Source organism: Miniopterus schreibersii, assembly GCF_964146895.1.
Source record: "Miniopterus schreibersii genome assembly, chromosome: 8".
Taxonomy (NCBI): Eukaryota; Metazoa; Chordata; class Mammalia; order Chiroptera; family Miniopteridae; genus Miniopterus; species Miniopterus schreibersii.
The window spans coordinates 51,830,584-51,854,826 of record NC_138109.1 but is presented as its reverse complement, the minus strand read 5'-3'; the positions used below and the strand labels follow the sequence as shown (position 1 = coordinate 51,854,826).

General features: G+C 35.4%; 1 protein-coding gene across 15 annotated transcripts in view; it reads right to left on the bottom strand.

Moving 5' to 3' along the window:
• The window catches only part of ADGRL2 (adhesion G protein-coupled receptor L2), a 178,002-nt gene that overhangs the window by 58,178 nt on the left and 95,581 nt on the right, over positions 1-24,243 (bottom strand). For all 15 annotated transcript variants that reach the window (XM_081145430.1, XM_081145432.1, XM_081145425.1 and 12 more), the window contains exon 3: positions 23,774-23,987. In XM_081145430.1, the coding sequence (XP_081001556.1) occupies positions 23,774-23,987 (214 nt within the window). The remainder of the gene's footprint in view (positions 1-23,773; positions 23,988-24,243) is intronic.

Sequence of the window (24,243 nt, the reverse complement as noted above, 5' to 3'; positions counted from 1 at the left end):
ATAAAACCCATCAACTACAACCAAGAAAATCCTAAGTCCTGCTTTATAGGCCATAAAGCTGCTTTAAATGGAGCAAAAAGACTGAATTTTAAAAATTATTTTAAAACTCATTCTTTTAAGTCTTTCTACTAAAGAAGAAAAAAATCTACTCAGGAATGAAGCCAAATGGACTTCTCAAAAGCTGAAGAAAATAAAACCGAGTAATATTAGAGATGAACACTTTACTAATCTGCTTCCTACGCGCAAGGGAATAGCAATGTATTTGTTTATTAGCAAACTTAAGAGTATAATATTTCAAGTCAGTGATATTGTCCAGGTTTGTGCACAATATGTAAGAAAAAAGTACTTCAAGAAATACCTAATGAATCTCTCAACCATCGCAATTAGGAGATAGTAAAAAGTGAAAAGTATTAAAACAGCGTGTTTTATCTTGCAGATGTAAATCAACGTTCTTGGGTTTCAGTATTAATTTTTAAGGTAAATACAATATTTTTTAAAATTAAGATGTGTTGCCAAGAAAAATGTGTAATTGATAAAGGGCATTTTATAAATGTATAAGGTCATTAATTTACATATTCCTACATAAAATTTACTTAGAAATTGTCATGCAAAAAATAATAGTAGTATTTGAAAGAAGTGTCTATTTTGGGGAACAGCAGCACAAACTATTAGTATGCTGTTTTTCCTTGATCTTTTAAAACTGTGAATGAAAGGCACAATGCACACGTTACTTATTATAATCTGAGAATAAGTTTTGCAAAAATCAGCGATATGGCATATCGGCGTATCGTGAATTGTTCAGAAGCAAAACCATTTGCTAATTGGGGAGATTCGTTTTTAAAAGCGGAAGCTTTAGAATCCGAAAAAACTGGACTTCAGAATAGAAAGTTGCAGCACGGCTGCTTGCTTAACCGTGAGTCCGCAGCAACGCACTAAACGTCGCAGCCTCAGCTTTCTCGTCTGTAACACGCAGGACCTTCTCTAGAAGTCTGTTAAGGTTAAACGCGATATTGCAGGCGAACTCTTTGCACAATCTCTTGACAAATATGAATTACCCAAAACGGCAAAGAAATCATTAATAAAAATAACTACCCCCTTGTATAAGACGGACTCAGACTTGCAAACCTTAAAGGGGCAGAATGTTGTATTCTTCTGTAGTCCCTGTACGGCGCATGATTTCCCGTGTACAGCTTTAAAAACAGCCCAAACTAGTCATGCAAATTTGTTTCCTTTCCAAGTCTAACCTTGAACTACAATGTCCAACAAATTGCTTTAACTCTTCTTTTGATTATCTTAAGCTCATTATTGCACTTTACCAAGCGCAAAGCATGGAGACGAGATTCCATGTGTACCAAGCGTAATCTATTGCGAGAGTTGTTTTCATCAATAGACTTGTTCTGCTGATTAAGCCGGGGCTTCTGTTTTGGCAAGATAACATTAGTTTCTCCAGTCAAGCTCCAAAAGCCATTGGGAATCTTGAGCAGATCATTAGATATGCTGCAATAAAGCTTTCGTACATTCTCTTTTCCTCCTTAAATATTTCACTGCCCCATCATTCCTCGTCTCGACGGCACCGCATTATTATTGCATCTCCCCTAAAACTTGCACTAGAGCTATGTCTCCAGGCCATAGGATGCCATTTTCAATTGAAGCTTCTGCTTGAAAATATAAATTAAGAAAATTTCATTATCTCCTGCCAGGGGCCATTACTCACCACAGTTCTAAGGAAGATTAAAAATTCAAAATCTACTGACTTGAACAAATACTCCAGCATTCAACAGAAAAGCTCAGTATATCATGACAGAAACTAAAAATCAATGTTGCAGAAATCCGGAATCATCCTCTAGAATTACTCCAGTTCTTCATGGAGTCTGTACGTTCAGGGAAGGCTGCTTCAACAATTTCAGTCTCTTAGTGGCATCGTTATTTTAAAAACTCAATTATAAAATGCTATCAGTAATAGGTCTGTTTCTTTCCTGAGTTATCTTCTGTCTTGGTTAAAAAGTGCTCAGTTTTTGGAGATGAAGTAAATGTTTTCAAGGTAGCAAGGTATCATGTAATCATACGCCTTTCAAAAGTGCCAAAAATAAGCAGAACATTCACAGGAGTGCCCTGGGAGAGTTCAAACCACATCCACATGGAGAATTTTATCTTCTAAATGAACAGAACATGTACAGTTGAATTATCGCACAATAAACCCTTTCTTACCAATGAAATAGAAACGATGCTCATTCCTGAGCTTCCATTAATAAAAAAAAATTATAGATCAATAAGTAAATTTTATTCTATTTGAGTACACTAGTAAAAAATTTCAGAAACATTACCACAAACGGTGAAAACAAAAAAAGGACACTGGCAACCGATAAAGTCTTACCGGAGGTGATTGTATGCCTAACACGTAACAGGAATTCAGTAATTATTTTTGAATAAGTGAAATAATGATGAATAGTTAACTTGGCGGCTTCTGCTTGTAAATAAGCAGTTAGTAGAAAATAAATACCAGACAACCAATTCTGCTTCAATCAGCTGTGTTTGATTCTCAGAGAATTCTGTCAATTTGGACATAGTTTGGTATAATCAAAGCCAGTAACACTTGGGAGGCAGAGCTACCTAAGGAGCAAGGGGAAAAGCACCTTTTGCAGTACAAGTCACTTCTTCACACACTAACAGTTCCAAACGAGCAAGGAACATAGTACTGCAGGCACCATAACCCATCTTTTTTAGTCCAAATTTAGAATATAATTTTATACACATAGCAGATGACCTTAAAACATGAAAGGTAATTTCCAATCCAAAGAGATTTGCTCAAGCAAAGTAATAAAAAAAACCATGGGGATACGAAGATACAGGTAACAATCATCCTCACAGATGAAAGAGGGAAACTGAGTTGAATGTTAAACCTAACCTTTTATTTTTTTTATTATATAATGAAATGCTTTTTTATCATCTAAACTTCTCTTCTGTAGAGCTAAGGAAAGTGGGTCCTGCTTTCTTTAAATATTTATTAATGATGATTTGTGAGCCTAACTAATTGCAAGGTAAACATAACATTAAGAAGCTAAATGGTGTGTAATTAATACGGTTAAAAAAGAGGTGTTCTACAATATGGGTCCCATTTGTCATACAACTGTGCTCTCATAATTTATTTAATAATTTGTGTATTCTAGAAGATTTCTATTCATCATAAAGTCGTTAATTCTGTAGGCATGTTAGGAAAGTGTATTCTCTAAGCATTACAGAATAGTTATTTAAAGTATTTTAAAATCATGGAAATAAAGTTGAATTTTTGAAATAAAGTTACTACCAACATCTTTAGGAAAATATGCTTGAATATTGGTTCATTTATGGGTACATAATTTGGGGAAAAATAAATAATTTCTATTCCATTTAGTTTCCGATATACTGGTATTTTCAAAAAATTAAATATAATCCTGATTTTTTTTTTATTACAACTGTGATTAAATCTTTGCAAGTGTATTTTTAAAAGTATAGAAAAAGCCAATTTATTACTAAAATAACTCTAAGCAAAAATACAAAATATCTTTCTATACTATCAACATACAAATATAAACCTGTATCACTGAAAAAGTGTACAGTATGTAACAGAAATAGAAAGCCAAATAAATAAACATCAGGTAACCTAGAGCAAATTAATAAAGGCTTGATTAAGATCATGCTCAGAAGACTGTCATTCTGTTTTTCAATATGTTCAAAACAGGAATAACATAAAAGTGACACCTTCCATAATCATTTGTGTCAGAGTAAAATATTGTGTCAGGAATAATAACCACAAAGTATGCATACTGTAATATTTATAGCTAAATTTGCATCTTAAAAACTTAAAAATATCCTCAAAAATTCCACATTAATTACTGAAATAAGCATTTTGAAATGGCATTGCTGATCTGCTAAAGACAACTTTCTATGTTTTAGGAACCTTTGAAATTCCTTGCAGTTTTTACTGGACCTTGGGGTCAGTTTAATGCAAATTAGGCTTGACTCACTCAGAGCCTTATTAATCCAGTACAAAATCTCTTGTTTTCAGAAATGCACATTCAACATAAATGTGCCTGCTTTTATTAGCAAAGTAAGAAGTATTTATTTACAAAGCATGCCACTGAGACTAAATTTCATTCACAGGGTCATCAGGTCTAACTGCTTAGTGAAAGGAAAAAATAATAATTTAAAAGTGGGGATAAAATGACAAAATATTGAAATACTTTAAAAACATCACTTGTGTCCAAATTTTCAAGAAGTCTGCTTTTAATCATTCAGAAGAAATTATTATGACCTGTATCAATTAGGAGCAATGAGTTTTTAAAATTGTTAACCTACTACAGTTTGCACTTGCAGAGACTATCACATTTTTAACAAGGGAAATGGGAAATCACTATGGGATGCCCTAGTTAGATTAAATTAGCAAGAAACTTGTTACCAGACCATATAAAAGACATACAGTAGTAAGACATGACCTTGCAGAGTCTTGGAGCCAATCTGTGATGTTTTTCCTTCCTCTAGCCCTTGGCTAATTATGTGGAAAGTTACAGACCCTTTTGTCGTGGGTTATTTTTCTTCAAATTGTGAGGGGATTTTTAGTTTCTAAATATTTAATTAGTCCTATTATGATATGAGAATTGTTATACATGCCAAGCATTTTGATTTTCATATTCTATTCCTCCTAATTATCCTCAGATTTAGATTGGTCATCCCACATCTTTTCCCTTTGTAATTATTTACTTCTTAAAGATCATTTGCTGAAGAAATACTTTCACCCTGGTGGCTCTTCTTTTCCACAAATGGCTTTTCTAGTCCGTTAATTACCCGCTCAGAGGATTAGAGTTTGAAATAATGCAAAAAGAACCTACAACTAAAAGGCATTTTAGAGGGCAAAACTGAGTAAACCAGATTTCTGTCACTGCTATTTTAAATTCACCTTAAAGATTACTCCCTTGGTTTGGATATGACTTTGATAAACAGGAAAACTATGGCATAAATATTTTTCTGCCTCCCAAGATGTTTGATGGGGTGTCATTTAGTGAGTATTATAAATCTCTGCATATACACGAAATGAATTCCTAGTCTAATTGACAACTAATATAATTTCCGCTTTTACAGACCTCATTTTGATTATAGCACAACAACAAATGTTCACAGAACTTCCTATACAAATCAAACTGAAAGCTTAGAAACAAAATCATTAAGACTTTTGGTAGCATGGCTTTTAAAATTTTTCTATCTATAGAAAACATTAGACAAAAACAAACAAACAAATGTTTTGTTAAAGCACTTAATCAACTCAGGAAAACTTACTTTTTATTAAAATGAGTACTTTCTATAAGTGCTTGGGGTTTGGGTTTTTTTTGTGGGGGGGGCAGGTTGCAAATAAGCCTGTTATTTTTCCTTTACCCAAAGTGAATTATTTTGGTATAAAATCTTTTACAACTTTTAGTACTAATATTTCCTCATTAAACTTATTTTTCAGATGAATACATTTTCCTTAATATAACTTTTAAAGTATTTTATTTTCCTCCTACAACTTATATTTTGTTGGTAAAATATGAGACACAGTTTTTAAACAAATATATAGGAATGCCTTGGTAAAAGTAGATGCAAATATAAGAGCAACATTTTAATATGACTTGAACTCATGAATTAATTTTGGAAGACAGAGAAATATGTAAATCTTTCTCCAAAGGCTCAAAGTGAAAACTCAATCTGAAAACAAGTACTATGCAAATATTCTGAAAGTCAGAAATCTTTTTCTATTAATTACCTAGTTTTAATTTTGTGCCTCATAAAAAGTTATCTCTGGTTTCCTTACACTGTTCTTTCTAATCTAGAAAGATGCATCTGAACTAAATTCTCACAGAAATCACTCTCTGTGTACACTTCTTGAACTACTTCCTTAATGCAAAGGAACATTCGAAAGACCTTGAGTCTCCGAGGTCGAACACTTTCGGGTTCGGGCACTAGGCTCAGAGTCTGAGGAGCTGCTGTTTTCCAGCTCCAAGTGGTGCCCTCTCTGCAAGCCTCAGAGTAGCAACTCCTGGTTATGCACTCGGGCAGGAGGGAAGCACACACGCGGAAGCATCAGCTAAGGAGGGGCACAGAGAAAGCCAACCCGTACCCTACGCTGGCCGATCAGTATTCAATTCTTCCCCGATTGTCCAAACCTGAAGTGACCTTTCTCTCCTTTCCCGATGGCAATAACTGCAGATATATTTTTAATATATCTTTCTATACTATGTATACACTTATTATATATTACATATATAATTATATAATTATTTTGGCAGTTAATTACATTCTGCTTTGAGGCAACTCTTCTTATAGTTTACATTTTAGTTATTTAAACACATCAAGTATTTTCCATGTTTAGAATCAAGCCTTAAGCTCCTTTTTCTTTCTATTCTTTTCCAAACACCCCAAAGAGTGCTGGTGCCTGAGGTCTCCTGCACAATGCCCTTAGTTGTTTCTAGGACCCTAGTTTTATCTCTCAAGTTAGATACTGTTAGGTTTCTTTTAAATCCACTGGCATGCCTAGTCCCGTTTACAGCAAAAAGGACTCTCTCAGTAAATACTTTCTAAATTGGATCTCTCATTCTTCCGTGTTTTGCTAAGGTTTTATCATTGAAGAACAATTTGAAATGTCCCGTTGATACATACTAGTTGTCATTTCCCTAATAAAAATTGCACAGATGTTGTACAGATGTTTACCTAGCTCTTCTGTAAGATAAGAGGTGAAAAACAACACAGGGAAAAATCTGGAACCACAGACTCTTGGGATACTCTTAGCAGGAGAGCAGGTGTAGAAGGCTAAAAGCAATCCTTAATACCCCTAATATAAATAATCGAATCCACCAGAGACTTATAAAGAGGTAGATATTCTGTGGATCATACACTCTCAAAATTAGTGGAGTCTCACCTGACTGATAAATATATGGCAAATTTCACTGGCTTACTTCTGATATCTCAGAACTCATCTTTAATCATGACAAAATATTCATAATCTAATCCTTTTATCAAATTGACTATCACTGCAGGAGTCTCATGGGTTTGCACAATTAAAAACCCCATGTTAGCTGTATATAATAAGGCATTACATTTCATGCAAATCCTTCTCTATTGAAATAAGTGCCAAGCTGACAGCAGGAAGCGGCTGATAAGAAAGCAACAAGGCACTGCTGATGGCACTCTCGATAACGGAACACCTTCTCATAGGCATTCCATCTAGTGTGTTACTCAAAGTGCTCTTTAAACACACACACTCACAGAGATCAAGGGAAGTGTCCTCTCGCTGCACCTCAGTTACAAAGGCAAGAAATTATCTAAAAACAGATAAAGAGAGAGAGGGAGGGAGGGAACCATAATTTTATATCCATTCTGGCACTAGAAGCTGTAGCTTAAGACATTATCAGCAACATAAGACATAGCTAAGTTGTAGAAATACCTAGTTTTGAAAGCAGAGTAATACCCTAACTATACCACATCCAAGCAATAGCTATGCAAGAAAAAAAAATGAACAAATGGATATAAAGTTATCTATTACTGTTCTCGGCTATAAAAAGAGTGAACTCTGTATTGTTTCAGAGTTAATATAAAAGGCGTAAAACCCTAGTATTATTTTCCATATTGACATTATAGAGTCAAAATCAAATTTTTATATATATTTTAGAGAACTATTCCATAATTTTGAGAAATACAAAGAACACAATCTTTGAAAAACCCTTTCCTCCTTAGCCTAAATGCAAGGAAAGAATGAATCCACAATGCCCCCAAGGAAGAAGAAAGCTGCTAAGATGGGGCATGCACTAGAAAGTTTGGAATGCTGAGAACCGAAGCTGCACAGCTCCCTTACCAGGCCTATGGAGGTATTTCCTCCACACACAGCACTTTTTCACATATCAGGCCACTGCTCAACACCTCCCACTCCCCATCAGATTCTGGAAGTCCACTGTGCTACCTCAGAGATTTGACATCCTGTTTCTGTCCTTACCACATCTTCTTCACCAGGTTATGATGCCTTTGAGGGGTTAGTGCCTGTTTTAGGAATCCCTGAGCCACGCACAGTGCGTAATGCCGTGCCTTATCTAAAATGTATTAAGTCCATAAATGTCCGTCTATAGACCTGAAAATATTCTTACCAGTCGTTCATAAGTAAATTTAGAGTATCTGGCACATTAGCTTGTACACTGTACACCTCAATAATTATTTGGTAGCATAAATCAGTGAATAAAAGATAAAGATATAATTTTCAGAAGTTAAACATAGTTCCATAACCGTAAGACATAAACCAAATTAAAACACCTCTGATTATGTGGTTTGTATGTGTTTTTAAAAATTACAACGAAGGTAGAAAGCTTCTATTCCGTATTATATTCCTGGTCTGAATTAGCTTCATATCAGTAACTTGTCTGAAAGGCTCAGCTCATCGTGACCTATAAAATGTTAGACTCAAAAGCTTTAAAGACCGCTAACACCATGTACAGGCTTGGGAGTACCGGGCCGTGTGCCCTGAAGCAGCAACTCTGCTCTTCTGAAAGCAAACACGGACTCTTAGGCCACAGATATCAACGGGGTAAGCACATTAAATAATGAATGGCTAGGAAAACATCTTTGTCTTTGCCGATTAAAGATACAACGCATCCTATATTATATTATACACACTAAAACCTATTAAGCTACTTTAAGATTCTGCATGTCTTACAAAAGTTAGGGCTAAATCGAGACTGTTGTAATTTAGTAAAACGTATTTGAAGTTACATAGATTTTGCAGCCAGAGTGTTTTGGAATTATTTTTATTTGCAAAAAGCACCCTAATACTTCCAGTACTACACTCACACATAAAATTACATATTTTATGTTAGGAATCACAGTAAATTTACTAACTATATTTGGTATGTCATTACGAAGAAAAAGAAACACGAGAAGATTGCACTACTGCTCTTATCTTTGACCCTTCACTTTTCCATTTCAGCAACCTCATTAATGTCAAAACGCCATTAGAACGTCTGCCCACTCTTAAATCTCTATAGCCTGAGCAAGGCAAAATCTTTTTCAGGAATGCTTTGTTTTTTTTTCTTCTTTTTTTTAATACAGCTAAAAAGCTTAATAAAGCCACAAAGGTCAGAATATTACCTTTTTTAAAGAAAAAGGACCACATGACAAAGATAAACTTAAGAATGTAAAATGGCATTTCTTCTTCGCTTTAAAACTAATTTCATTTTTCAAAAACTTTAAAGCGTTTTTCATTGCCAGATTCCTGTAATGTATGTAACCAACACCACTGATGAAACTTCTTTTTATACGTAACAGTATCACCTTTCCTAGGTTGGGTAACTCAGGAAGAGGAATTTGATTGCGGCAAAAATCTCTGAGAGGCACACGGTGCTTTCAGAACTATTGGTCAAGCCCTGAGAAAGCGGATCAGGGGGAGTGAGAAATCCAATGTGGTTGCAACAAAGGCCCAGCAAATTCCTCAGGGAGGGAGCACTGGAGTTGGGGAAAACCTTTCAGAGAAGTCTCAAAATGAAGCAAAAGGTTGAGGGAGGCCCAAGCCTTTGTGTTCTGGCATTTGATGAGGACTGATGGGGAGAAGAGTTTAAGATCCCTTCAGCCCATGGCAGCTCCTGGGCAGGGGCCCACTGTGAGCCCATCAGCAGGCAACTCCCTCGGGCAGCTGGGGGAGAGAGAATGAGTTGCCTGATCCCATAGGGGGGATCTGTATGTAACCAACACCCTCCAGAGGGTATACCACAACATCCACTACACAATGCTGGAACAGTAAAGAGGTTAATGAGAACTGTTCTCATAACCAGCTCTTCTAATGCTACTTCTCATGGTTTCAGGGTTTTCATGCTTTTTTATAGTATTTTATCTTCTTGTACACACTGACATGTCAATCCTGTTTGCTAAGCGATATTCAATGGGTTTCCTACAGAGCAATGAACCTTAACAGGCAGCTTTTAATTGGCCCACATAGGAAACCACATTACTATTAATTCCACAGCTACAGCACAAAATAAAACCATTGCTTCTCTAACTCTAGAGCAATTAGACCTCTCAGCTATTTGGCTAACTCTGCTTCATGATACCCAATGCAGTTAATTATATTTTTTGATGTTAATAGTCTCTGTCAGTCTCAAGCATAACTTGTCTTTGATGAATATTTAAATTATATTTGAATAAAAAATAATCTTGGTTACATTTCATATTCAGTAATCATCACAGCTTAATAAAGGTCTACTCGTCAAGAGTTGAAATAAATGGTAATGCACATACGAAGGTCCTAAATCAACGTATCAGATAATATATGGGTAATTACCATAGCTACCTCTCTAACATATGTGTTTATATACATTTTAAAAGGTATGTTCTCATTCACATAACAATCCACAACTAGATTTCAAAAGTTACTTATAAACATTCTTTTCAATTACATATATACAGAAATCCATGAATTAACGATGAGAACATCTTAAGACTGGGTCATAAGATAATGTATGAAAAAAATTACCAAGTTATAAAATGTCCTAGAAAAAACAGCATACATTCTCTTGCCTACTCTAGCTGTATTGTTTTGGCAAATCTGAAGAGTGGTAAGAAAAAAAAAACTTTGATATACTCAAAGATTTTCTGATTATGGATCTTTTAGAAATCCACTGAAATTATTACTAAAAAAAAGAACTTAAAAATAATAGTTTTCTACATATGGAGGCTGTCATGGTAATGGGGGGGGGGGTGTTAAAAGAAACTTCCAAAAATGGGGAATGCAGAGAGTGGGAGGAAACTATAAAAGCAAAGCCCATTAGTATAATTTCTTTAAGATTTGTTTACACAGCCCGGCCGGGCATGGCTCAGTGGTTGAGCATCGACCTAGGATCCAGGCGATAGGAGTTCAATTCCCGGTCAGGGCACATGCCTGTGTTGTGGGCTGCAGCCGATCAATGACTCTCTCATCATTGATGTTTCTATCTCTCTCTCTCCCTCTCCTTTCCTCTCTCTGAAATCAATAAAGGTATATTAAAAAAAATAAATAAAAAGTGATTATAAAAAAAAAAAAATTTGTTTACACCTCATTTAGTTTAAAACTCCTTTAATCTAGTTATAGTATAACATGAAGGGTATAAACCAAGCTTTTTTTAAAAACATAAACTGTGAAAATGGTTTTTCTCTCTCAAATTTTTTACTGAATGAATGCTTTGTTACCTTACCTACTTAATTAATGTCCCTTAATAAATTATATTAGTTAATTTTTTTAAAAATATACCTTTATTGATTTCAGAGAGAAGGGAGGGGGGAGAGAGAGAGACACATCAATGAGACAGTCCTCATTGACCGGCTGCCTCCTGCACGCCCCCTACTGGGGACCAAGCCTGCAACCCGGGCATGTGCCCTGACCGGGAATCGAACTGCAATGCCCTGGATCCTAGGTCGATGCTCAACCGCTGAGCCAAGCCCAGCCGGGCATATTAGTTAAATTTTTAAATTTTCAATCTTCTCCCAAATCCTAAATTTTTGGAATACAAAGACACAATGAAATAAAATAAAAAAGATATGCCCATCTGGCATGACTCAGTGGTTGAATGTCGACCCATTCACCAAGAGGTCACTGGTTCGATTCTCCGTGAGGGGCACATGCCTGGGTTTCCAGCTCGATCCCCAGTAGGGGGCGTGCAGGAGGCAGCCAATCAATGTTGATGTTTCTTTCTCATTGATGTTTCTATCTCTCTCCCTTCCTCTCTCTCTAAAAATCAATAAAAATATATTTTAAAATAAATAAATAAGATATAATAAAATGTCCTAAATTGCACACATCAACCTATGAATGCCCAGTGGAACACTGTGCCAACTTCCTGCCTGAAACTATAACATTATAAATAAAATAAGTAGAAAGATGTGGAGAAGTTTTCTGAGGTCTAAAGCTTAAAATTTAAGCATACTACTTTAAGGGCAAAAATTGAAAAAATTACAAATAGAAAACCAGGTACCAAAGTGAATGCTTACTTATTAAGAAATAAAATCAAATCACAACAAACAAAACATTTTTTAAGCCTACAAATACCACAAAACTTAAAGGTTTAGTCAATAATTTCCTGACATTCCTTATAATACTTTCATTATAATTTTTTTTATTGCATAAACTATGACTGTCTCTTTAACAATTTTAGAGTGTCACGTTCTAGAATTTTGCTTTTCCTCTAGAACGGCTGATTAAAATTTGCTTCTAATTATTGATGGCTGGGATACATAAAACATACATCTACAATGTCACAGGTGCTCATGTTTAGTGACCAGCTATGGCCTGTGCCCCACAAACAAAGGTGTTTTGATTATGATTCTATTTTATATGATAGGCATTAGAAGAGGGGAACAGGGTGGTTGATTTCTAAGTATCACATTTGATATGCTCTCTATGTACCTACCACATGTACTTCACCAAGAATATATAGGAAAGAACTTCTCTTTTGAGAACCAAATCTCCATTTACTGTTTTACACACTTAATGACTGAAAGAATTTTCCCCAGAATAACTTCTGGCTCCATACATTTCAAACATTATTTCTCCACATATTTCAGGTGCATAGAACACAGATATTGTAATATGACACCTGGTTCCACATTTACGTCATGATCAGTAATGCAGTATACTGAGTAATAGGAGTATTTCTAGAGGTCACTTTTCTTCACCAGTAGCTAGCAATAACTAAACTGTGCTTGAGTGTCTGCAAACCACATAAAAATGCCCCACTAAACCCAAACTGAATTTATCACCAACTGAACCTCCACTTAACAGAATCCCAAAACGCTCTTGGCTACTCCTAAGTGACCATAAATGAGGGAAGTATAACAAAGTAGAAGTCAAAGAAGGAAATTAAAACCTTAAAAGATTGTTTTTAGATATCATACTTCAGCAAATTTTACAAAAACATATGACCCTGTGAGCAGATTGCTAGGGGCCCTAAAAACACCTTGGAAAGAGCCTGTGCAAGAGAAGGGCTCTGACGTTTAAGATTCATTAGTTTCGTGGTAAATCTACAGTAACAGAGTAATATTTCCACAAGTTATAGGTGAGTTCAATAACAATGATATATCTACAATCTGAAAAAAAGAACAGAAAGACCACTGCTGTAATCTTAAGCCAACTTATATACAGAATTACTCACTTCAGACATCATTCAAGGCCACAGGGACTGTGTTCAGGTGAGTTTGAAAACTATATCTTTATTGGTTACATATAACATGTGAAGAAATATTGGGAGAACTGTGACATATATTAGTACATGACATACTTTATTGATTTATGTGAAATAAACAAATATTAGGATGACAGAATGGGCTCACTTCTTTGTATTTCTTCATTATTCCTAGAAATATGAGATATATTACCACTAAATCTAACTGTGGAATAGCAAACAGCACTAAAAACTGTAACTAAATTGCTGTAAGATATTTCATAAAAAAACAAACATAACAAATTTAAAAGAATAGGTCTTTCAAATCTGTAAGACAGATAAATATGCATTAGTAAAACCAAAGTACCTACAATAACTTTCCTTGAACATGCACAAATTAAGAGTGTTGACACTGCTGTTTTTGTTGTTGCTGTTGTGGTTAATCTGGTCTAGGGTTGCACTATCCTTACATGATATATGGAAAAACTAACAGGCCCATAAAAAATGACAGTTTAAGTTGTTTTTAAATAATTTGATATAAAATCTTTTCCTCACTTCATTTAATAAAATTAGTTCTTAGAGTACACCATGAATAATATTGACTCACAATCCTGCTTTTGATGTGGCAAAGCAGAACTCAACTGCCAGTAAGAAAATAAAGTAAGGGTTTGTAGTAAATAAATGACTACAGGGTGGAGAAAAGGGTATTTTCTCCACCAAATAACATATATGTAATTTTTAACTTAGAAAGGATAATGAGGGTATGATGCTAAATGAAAGAAGTCAGGCAAAGAAAGACAACCACCATATGATTTTACTTACATGTGGAATCTAAAGAAACAAGACGGAAACAGACTCAGACACAGCGAACAAGCTGATGGCTGCCCGTCAGGAAGAGGGCGGGGGCCAGGTGAACAAGGTGAAGGGGTTGAGAAGCACTAATTGGTGGTCACAGAACAGTCACAAGGACGTAGAGTACAACACAGGGAATCTAGCCAATAATATTGTAATAGCTACGTATGGTGTCAGGTGGGTACTGGAAATATTGGGGGGTCGCTGTGTAAAGTGTATGACTGTTTAACCACCATGCTATACACCTGAAACCAACACAAAATAATGCTGAATGTAAACTGTAACTGAAAAGTAAAACAAAATTTAAAAAAAGATAATGAAAAAGGAAAATTCTCAACTTCACTCAAAATTATATTCGGTTGTTATTTATCACATAATAAAATGCATTAAATAAACAGCATATTTCCAGACAGTGAAATTATCCCAAAGCTTCCATGAATGCATGTATTAATTTCCTAGTAATAAACATGAGAATATGAAGTTATACTACATATGAAAAATAATTCCAAATTCTTAAGTGAAGTTACAATTCATAATTTGTTCTTCACTTTTTTATACTGGCAGAAAATATGCATCGTATTACATTTTGGTAGTCTTTGGCTGTAAGTTTTTGAGAGAGGGAAGAAAGAGAAAGCTAAATCCAAACAAAAAATAGTGACTATGCTTTGATTTGAAAATGTAAATAAAATTTCATTTCTATTTCCTACAATTATAATTAAACACCGATTTATATTTGTTCAAAGTACAGTTTTTTTAAAAAAAGATGCTTGTAAGCTATATTTGTACACTGACACTATCAGTATGACATCAGAGAGCAGATACACACAAAAAGGAAATTACATTTAAGTCCAAAACAAAACACTCAAATGGGTATTTGAAAGGAGTCTCATGTAAACACGTATAATGTGCTTTCATTTAGTTATTTAACATTTGATTGTCTAACATGGAATTGGGCTTGGTTTCTGTCAATTACCATAATTAATTTAAATGTACTTGATAAACTGAAAGCAATATTTTATTTTATTATTATCATTTATTTTTTACGCCTCACTGGAGGATATTTTTTATTGATTATTTAGGGAGAGGAGGAGAGAGAGAGAGAAAAAAATCCATGTGAAAGAGAAACAGACCGGTTGCCTCCCATACCCACCACGACCTGGGGTCGAAACTAAAACCTGGGTATGTGCCCTGACCAGGAATCGAACCCAAGGCCTTTCGGTGTACAGGAGGTCACTTCAACCAACTGAACCCACTGGCCAGGGCCAGAAAGCAATATTTCAGTGTGTAGTAGGGAATGTTCTAAGTAAAAAACTACGAGGTATATGACAATATATGCAGTAAGGGAATACCATTGTCACCTCATCTGTAACACTCATCTCTCAAAAGAGAAAGCTGGAATAAATAATACTAAGACTATGAAAACATTATTATGATATTATTGTAATGTGTATGTCAAATAAAGGTTCCCATTTACTTTTATTTATTCACCTCTCGGCTTTGGTTTCAAAAATAAAGACAACTTCTAAAAATAAAAACTGAAGCAAAATCATCAGAGTTGAAATGAGATGTGCTTTGCTTATAAAAACTAACTTCCCTTTCCCTCATCTGACCAGTATTTGTTCAAAAATAAAATCAAGTTCAAAATTTTAAGGTATTATTCAAGCCTCTTAAGTTCACAGAATAATACTTAGGAAATACTGAAGATCAGCAATGCAATGTCCTTAAGGAAAATGGTCCTGGCTTCCTAAACCAATGGGCATAATATAAAGGGCAAAAACCTACTTATTTACCAGAAACACCAGTGAAAAACAGCAATTCACACTTTTACTGTCAGTCTTCATTATCCAGTCAAGTTATCTGACTAATGTTCATTTTAAAAGGAGAAACAAAGGCCCCTGCAGGGCAGAATCTTTGATGTGACATTGTTTCTTCTACATTTGCTAATTAAGCAGGGATGTAAGGGATATTTAGATGATTTGTCTTCTAATCCATTTTATAATTCCTTTGTCTTTCTTACACACTAAGTGTGACTGTTTAATATGGTTCATGTTTATTACTGCCAGTAGACTCCCCTTTCTATAATGAGTGCTTTGCTTTAAATGTCCATCAGTAAGTGACATGCAAAGTATGTGTCCAATTAGATATACCAATTAGAGCTTTAATGATTATTTATTACTGTACAAAAGTTCCAGAGTCTACACTAGCAACCTCCTAATCCTTGGCTACAGAGGTTCTTGTAATTCCAGTTAGTTCTCTTAAAACAACTTAGCCAAGAGTAAAAGAATTAGTGGAAACCCATCACCCAACAGAACATAACCTAAGTACATCACGCAGAGATGATGAGACTGTAGCATCTGAGTTATTAATTTTTCCCAAGATACATTTCATCTTAATGGACAAATGGTTGGTAAGCCTGACACCACAGATAGATAAATGCACTCGGGATGAAGAGCATAAAAGGTAAGAACGTAGTTTCTCAGAAATAGCAGGCTTAACTCCTATGAGAATAAACAGGTACACAGAAAAAAATACACTAAGCCAAAGAGGAGTATCCCTGACCAGTAAGTATTTTGAATAAAATATCACAAAACACTGAATTATTTTTCCCTCGAAGTCAAGGCCATTAATAAGAAAAGAATGTGAACATCTTAGAAAGAGGTTTGAAGTTTACTGTTACCCATAAAGAGAAATCCGAAAACAAAAAAGTTAATTAAATTTAAAAAAACAACTCTTTCATACAGCTCTGACTTTAATACAAAGCTTCTTTATGAAGACTGAAAGATCAATATAGAAGTTGAGAGGGCTGTATGTCAAGGAGAGTATAACCACACTGAAATCTATAATCACGAAGTCTGCCAGAGAACACTGGCAGAACTGTGACTGCATTTTAATGGATTTTCATGGCTAAATTCTGAGAAGCCTCCAATATTCATCATGGAAAGGTTTTAGGTGCGTATATCTTCTTTCTTTAAATATTTTACACACTTTTAATCTATTAGTATGCTTAAAAATAACAAAAGTATATGTCTAAAAACCCAGTTAACAGAATTATGACTTAAGAATAATTATTATTTAAGAATAAACGTTTATGCCACTAGGGTATTAATTAATGAGGTTATAGATATGGACAATTTGATGTTTCAGACCCTGTGGCAAATAATTCAACCTTTTTAAAGGTCCACAAAAGAAAAACAGGGATACCGTGTTGACACACCTTCCCAAGGATTTCTTTAAATGAGAAGATATAGTAGCCCCCCACCTATGAATTTCACTTTCCGGGTTCCAGTTACCTGCCCTCAACCACAGTCCAAAAATCTTAAATGCAAAATTTCAGACGTAAGTAATTCTTCAGTTTAAAACTGTGTGCCATTCGGAGTAGCCTGATAAAATCCCCCGCAGTCCACTCTGCCCCACGCGGGACAGGAACCATTCCTTTGCCAGCGTCCGCACTCTGTCTGCTACCACCACCCACCCGCTGGCACTCGCAGCTGTCTAGCTCAACTGCCGTGGTATCACAGTGCTGTGTTTAAGTAACTATTATTTTAGTTAGTCAATGGCTCCAACGCACAAGAGTATCGGTGCATAGTTACCGCGGAAAAGGCTTTAAATTGCAGGCAGCAGACATGAACACAAAACGTGTTCAGACGGATGGCGACATGCTGCACCAGAAAGCACGGAGCCCATACGAAGACATCAGCAAGGGATGCCCTGAAACGGGCAACACCGAGCGACTTCTCGCAGGTACGGGATGGGAACGTAGATTCAGGAATAGGTATGGCATTTTATCATCTCACAGCATCACGAGAAGGGTGAGCGGAGTACAAAAAGATATTTTGAGAGGAACCACATTCACACAGCTTTTATTACCATATATTGTTACATTTGTTCTATTTTATTACTAGTTATTGTTCATCCTTACCTTACCTGATTTATAAATTAAACTTGATCATAGGTATGTACAGGGGTGAGCAAAAGTGGTTTTACTTGTTCGTGTGGAAAGTAACACAATAATAAGTAATAATACAAGAATAAACTCTGTGTGTCGCCTGCCCACAGCTGTAAACCAACTCCTGCCCATGCCTGTTTGTACAGAAAGAAAGCAGAGTATATGCAAGGCTTGGTGCTATCCACAGTTGCAGGCATCCACTGGGGACGTCCGGATGCATCCTGTGGGTAAGGGGGGCCCCCGGTACCTGCTGTCGTACTGACTGCAAGGACAGCTGATGCCCCAAGGGTAACGAAAGGGAGTTGGAACATGGGGAGTCCCGAGTTCCTCTGCAGTCTAACAATCTGCTACTTAATAACTCTCTTAAAATAGAAACAATTGTCTATGTTTTTCCCCTCCTACAAAGGGTCCCTTGTCGAGGGAAAGTTCATTCTGCTTATTCCAGACTAAGGCATGCGTGGCCCTTTCTGCAGCCTTACTTCTAACTGCACACTGGCAGTTTGCGCTCCATTTTCTGTCCCACTCTGCGTCTACTGTAATGTAAAGAGCCACGGGACGGAAAAAGGAACACACATATATACACAATAATGCGTTTTTAAAAAATTCTCATGCACACAAGAAATTGTCACCACTTGAGTTGCTGTTTTAACAACGTTAAATAAAATGGAATTATTATACTTGGAGATAATAGGTTGGGGCATTGATAGGTTTATAAATTAAAGGACAGAAGTTATTAAATGGGGGTAGATTAATTTGGTTCCTATATATCTGAGCTCACTTCCATCATCCCAACCTTTGTAGAAAAGATCTAGGCTCTAAACTAAGTCTTGGCACTTACTTAGCTTAATTTAACTAAATTTACTCAAGTTCCAGAAGCTAGACTCGAGAATCCCTGAATTGTACTCCTACTTTATAAATCTAGATGTGTATGCACTGTCTGGTTCCATGCGACTATGGGACCACCTAATTCTTCTGATCTGTGCAAGGATGGATGCTGCTTTCCTGATTTCTATCCTGGAAAACACCACCTTGAAAAGCTTAATGTGTTCTTTTATTTGAGCTCTATATAGAATTTGAAAATCTTCAAAATCAATAGGAGAAAAAAAATGTTTGTCTCTTATATTTTACTGCTTGCTTATGAGACACCCTCCTCCTGTGCCTGCTGTTTCCTGGATGGTAACTTTACCTTTGCCCCTAAAGGCGGGTGTTCTCTAGAGCTCTTGCATGCTCCGACCGCATAACCTCTGTGGGTAATATCATCTGTTCACTTGCAACTATCAACTTCATGTTTATGTTTGCTTCATCTATACATTCTTTCACCACTCTTGTGAGTAATAAATCTGTATAAACAACTACCTGATGAACTATTTACTTTTTATATGCCATCCTGTTCCCAAATAAACTTCGGGGAGCTTAAGTGGGTAGTATAACAACCAAAAATATGCTTAATTTTATTTAAGAACCCTAATATAGTTTTGCTGTGAGGTACTAGTCAGTTGTTATCTCTATGTGAGCTAAAAAAAAAAAAAATAGGTAAAAGTTTTTAAGGAGCTAGGCTAGTTCTCTAAGTCTAGGACACTTCTTTACTTTCCTTGGGCAATTTCAATACAAAAAAGCAAACAGAAGAAGAAGAAAAAAGAGTCTATGTCTGAACCATCTACACATACCTTTTCTACCAGAGAGAAAAACTGAGGCTTGTATTCTTACTATCTCCTTGAGAGTACATGTTAATAATTTTAGGAACTCTTTGTATTGACAGAGGTAAACTAACAGTATGGGTTAAGACTTTAAAACTGAACCTACCCATGCACATTAACCTTATCTTTAATACTGAAAACAAAAACAATAAACATTTACTTTCAGATGTCTAAGTTAAAGCTTACGGACATGCTATAGGGCAAAATCTTAGGCAACAGACTAACCTAGATGAGAAGGCACAGATCCTTAGAGTGAAGACCATGGACAAAAAGACAGTTATAAGCAATGCCGGGAGGGGATCTCAGGTTCAATGCAGCACTTCAGTTTAAGACACTAACTAGATTGTACCCAGCTGCTGCAAAGAACCAATACTGCTGGCAAATTCTAATTTACTTATACATCAAATATCTCAGAGTAGTAGTCGGGTAATTTTTATCTTTAATAAATTCAAGCTGTTACAACAGTTCATATTTTTTTAAGTTACCCCACTACTATCTTCAAAGACTGCTAAAAAAAATTATCTCTAATGGCGATTATTTTATAAAGTATTAAAATACGTATCATTTTAGAAAGGAATTTCACTTCTCACTTTTTAGATTGAGCCATTTGGTGTACTTTGAAGACAAGTACACTATCAGTTACTAATAGAGCCTTGGTTTCATGCTTTAAATGAGCAGGAAATGGAAAACAAAGAATGAATAATAATACTTTTACCACTACCACATTTAGAATTACAAGTGTATTTATTTACTTGCCTCTCAACTGATGAAGTGATAGAAAGTCTGTGCCAATCTCCATCATTACAGGAAGAAATGGGGGACTTTCAAATTTAATAGAAAAATTCTAGTGCTTTGAGCTTTCCAACAAGAAATTGCCTACATTTTTTTAAAAAAGTATCTTTTCTACACTATTGAATACCACATTTTTGATGACTATAAATGGAAAAATTTGCCAAATTATTAGGAGTTTGGTGAAAATAACTCTTACTTTATTTGTACTGAAAATATTTTTAAATTTAAAAAGCAGGGACAAATACTGTACATGCTCAAAAATTATTCAGTAATAACTCAGCTGCAAAAATATTGTCTATCCATTTTTCTTACAGCTTTTTGCAACCATGTAACAGTCAAGTATTATAGACTGCCTTAAACGTTTGTATTCTACATACACAGAACGAGTACTTATAAGCTACCACTATAAAAGTCATTTTTAAGTCATCTTAGCATTGTCCTCCTTGTCAATAAAGTGTCCATGTTTAAACTGTCACTGTGAGCCCAGCCGGCATGGTGCCTCAGCGGTTGAGCATCAGCCTAGGATCCAGGCGATCGGGGTTTGATCCCCGGTCAGGGCACATGCCCGGGTTGCGGGCTCGATCCCGTCGAGGGCGTGCAGGAGGCAGCCGAGCTAATTACTCTCTCATCATTGATGCTTCTCTCTCTCCCTCTCTCTCCCTCTCTCTGAAATCAATAAAGATATATTAAAAAAAAACAAACAAAAAAACCTGTCACTGTGATAATTAAGTAATTATAAGCCACCAGTATAACACAACAACTTGAAAACAGGGCTTCTGCAGCCGATTTTGGAATTGAGCCCTTATTTACACTAATACACATAATCTGTTTGGAGATTTTGAAAACAAAAGTACAGGAAACAACTGTATGCTTTCACGGAATTTAAGTACCTCCAAACTCCAGTTCCTTTCAAAAAGAATTACCAAAAACGCAGCCACGTTTTTACAACATGACGAGACAATAAAAATAACGTGGTATCTGCCTTGCGTATTTCCTATAATAAGTAATTATGTTTATATGTAGAAGTATAACGAGACTTATGTATTTTACTATTCAACCGTGACTTTGAAAATGTCTAACTCCCCAGACAAAAATAGGTTACCTACAATGTGCAATTCCTCAAGGTCAGCTCTTCCGGTTTCTTTCTACCAACTCTCACTGCTTTCTGCTTGTCGGTCGGTCGGCCAAGACAGGTAATGACACAGGCTAATTCTTCACTTCCTGTTTCTCTCTGGCCTACCTCTAAATGCTCAAATCGTATCACTTCCTTGAACTGTGAGATCAATACGTGAAGAATGAATAAGTGGTTAATTATTAATGGTTGCCTTTATTGTCTCTTTAGCATAGGCAGTTTCCATATTCTGAAATACTATGTGCAAACTGTTCTGTTATAATTTTACCGCAGCACCGAATCTGTTCTTCCAAAGAAAGGAAGTTGTGTTCGGTGGTTTGCTTCTCTGGCCGGATTTTGAATTCTACATAGGCCATAAAGGACTTGAGTTTTAAATTTAAAAAACTTTTATCAAGTACCATTTAAGAAAAGATTTAGCCTTAGTTGTTTAATAACTACCCTTTAAGAAATAAAAATAAATATATTTTATGAACGTCGTTCACTAGTATTGTATACATTCTCTGGTTTCTTAAAAACACCCACTTTGGTCAGTATCAACATATAAAAAACTACTTACTATAAATTACTATGCCTGTACTATCAATAAAAATATGCTAATATATATTCTCTATGAGATTAGAGATCTTATAGCAATTCATACCCACACTCTTATGGCATGGACTTTTTTAAAAATCATTCTTCCATTTTTTCCTTCATTGCTCCTTTTCACCTTTGGATGTTTTGAGTGTAACTACACTGACCAGGCTTTTCTAAAAATTTTGCTACTCTACTTTGAGGTAGAACAGTAAATAAGCTAGAAAACTAGACAGAATATTGTGTCCAGAGGGGAAAAAGAAGCAGAAGAGGGTGAAGGCTTTAGAAAGAAAGGTGAAAGGTTCTTCCTAGTAAACAAAATAAAAGGCAGTAATGTATAACAGATTATGTGATACTTAAGTTTTTCTTCAGAGAGTCTCTATGTTCCAAATACCAGTGACTGATGGATATTAACTGCACTCAATCATAACTACCCATGATTTTAATATATATGAGAAGATTCTAAGCAAAACACCAAGGGTACCACGCTTGGAGGAAAAAAGATGCCAAGAGTCCGGTGTTCTGTGTTCAGGGAGAAGAAATGCGACACCAGCATCCGTAGCTTTTTTTGTATCCTCTCTATATGCAGGAAGGCAACTGTCCACTTGAGAGATAGAAGCTTGTAACACACCTTCCAATAAATCATCTTTAAAACACAAAATTAACCAATGGTTTATCACCCAAATAAATGGGTATGTGTGTGTACAAATAAACATCAGAGAAAGTGTGTGCACATTATATGCTTTCTTCACTTGAATTGTTTTTGTTTGGCTTTGTTTTTTTAAAGCTAGGGATAAAGAGAATGAGCAGACAGGCCACAGGCTGGCAGGAAACATTTGCAAAAGCCCTATCTCATACAGGATTGTTACCAAAATATAAAGAACTCTTAAAACTCAACAGTAAGAAAACAAAAAAAAGGGCAAAAGATCTGAACAGATACCTCACCAGTGAAGGTAAAATGGCAGGTAAGCGTATGTAAAGCTGTTCAACACTGTGTGTCATTGGGGAGTTGTGAATTAAAACAAGGAGATACTATTACACACCTATTAGAACGACCAAAATCTGAAACACTGACAACAAATGCTGGTGAGGATGTGTAGTAACAGAAACTATCATTCACTGCTAGTGGGAATGCAAAGTAATACAGTAACTCTGAAAGACAGTTTGGAATTTCTTACAAAACTAAACATACTCTGGTACCTCTCTGTACTCTCTGCTATTTTTCCTGTAAAAATAAAGTTTATTAATTTAAAAAATTAAGGTGCAATTACTCCCAGACTCAGACATTTAAACATTCTTGATCTTAGAAAATTACAGAATTCTGAAGCCCTAAAATACAAGATTACAATTGAAATATTACATATTCATACCCTTTATTTTTTTATCAAAGATGTGTGTCACATATTCTTTCTGATATGTCAATCTATACAAAAATGATAAACATTTAAATGAACATTCATAAAGTAGAAATCAGCATTAGTGGGTAAAACTCAATTTAACAAATAGGCTGAATTATGGACTGCTTCCAGTCTCTTTAAAATATTATAGTAATTTTACCAATTTGGATGCAGTTGCTACAATGGGATAGTAACACATGAATATTTACCTTTGAGTCATAATTTTGAAGGCATCTGGGAGGTAGCAGTCTGTATTCTCCATCTGAAATGGGTCAGCATCACATATCTTGTCGTCTGTCCGACCATAGTTAGCGCTCTCAATCATGATGACGTCACTGCCCGGACATCGCAGATCTATAGAATAACCTTCACAGGACAGTTCTCGCCTAACTAACCCAAACGGTAAAGCTGCTCTGCTGAAACCTTTAAAGAAATAAGATAAAATTAAATTAAATTAACTTACTTACAAAGTATATTATTTAAATAAGGCATTTTCAAGTGATATAATTCTGGTCCATATTCAAGAGATGTCACACAAACTGTGTTTTTTAAGTCATCCATTCATACATTTATTTAAATCCTTGGTTCTTTACTATGTGTCAAGAATTTATTTTATATATATATATATATATATATATACACACACACACACACACACACACACATATATATATAATAT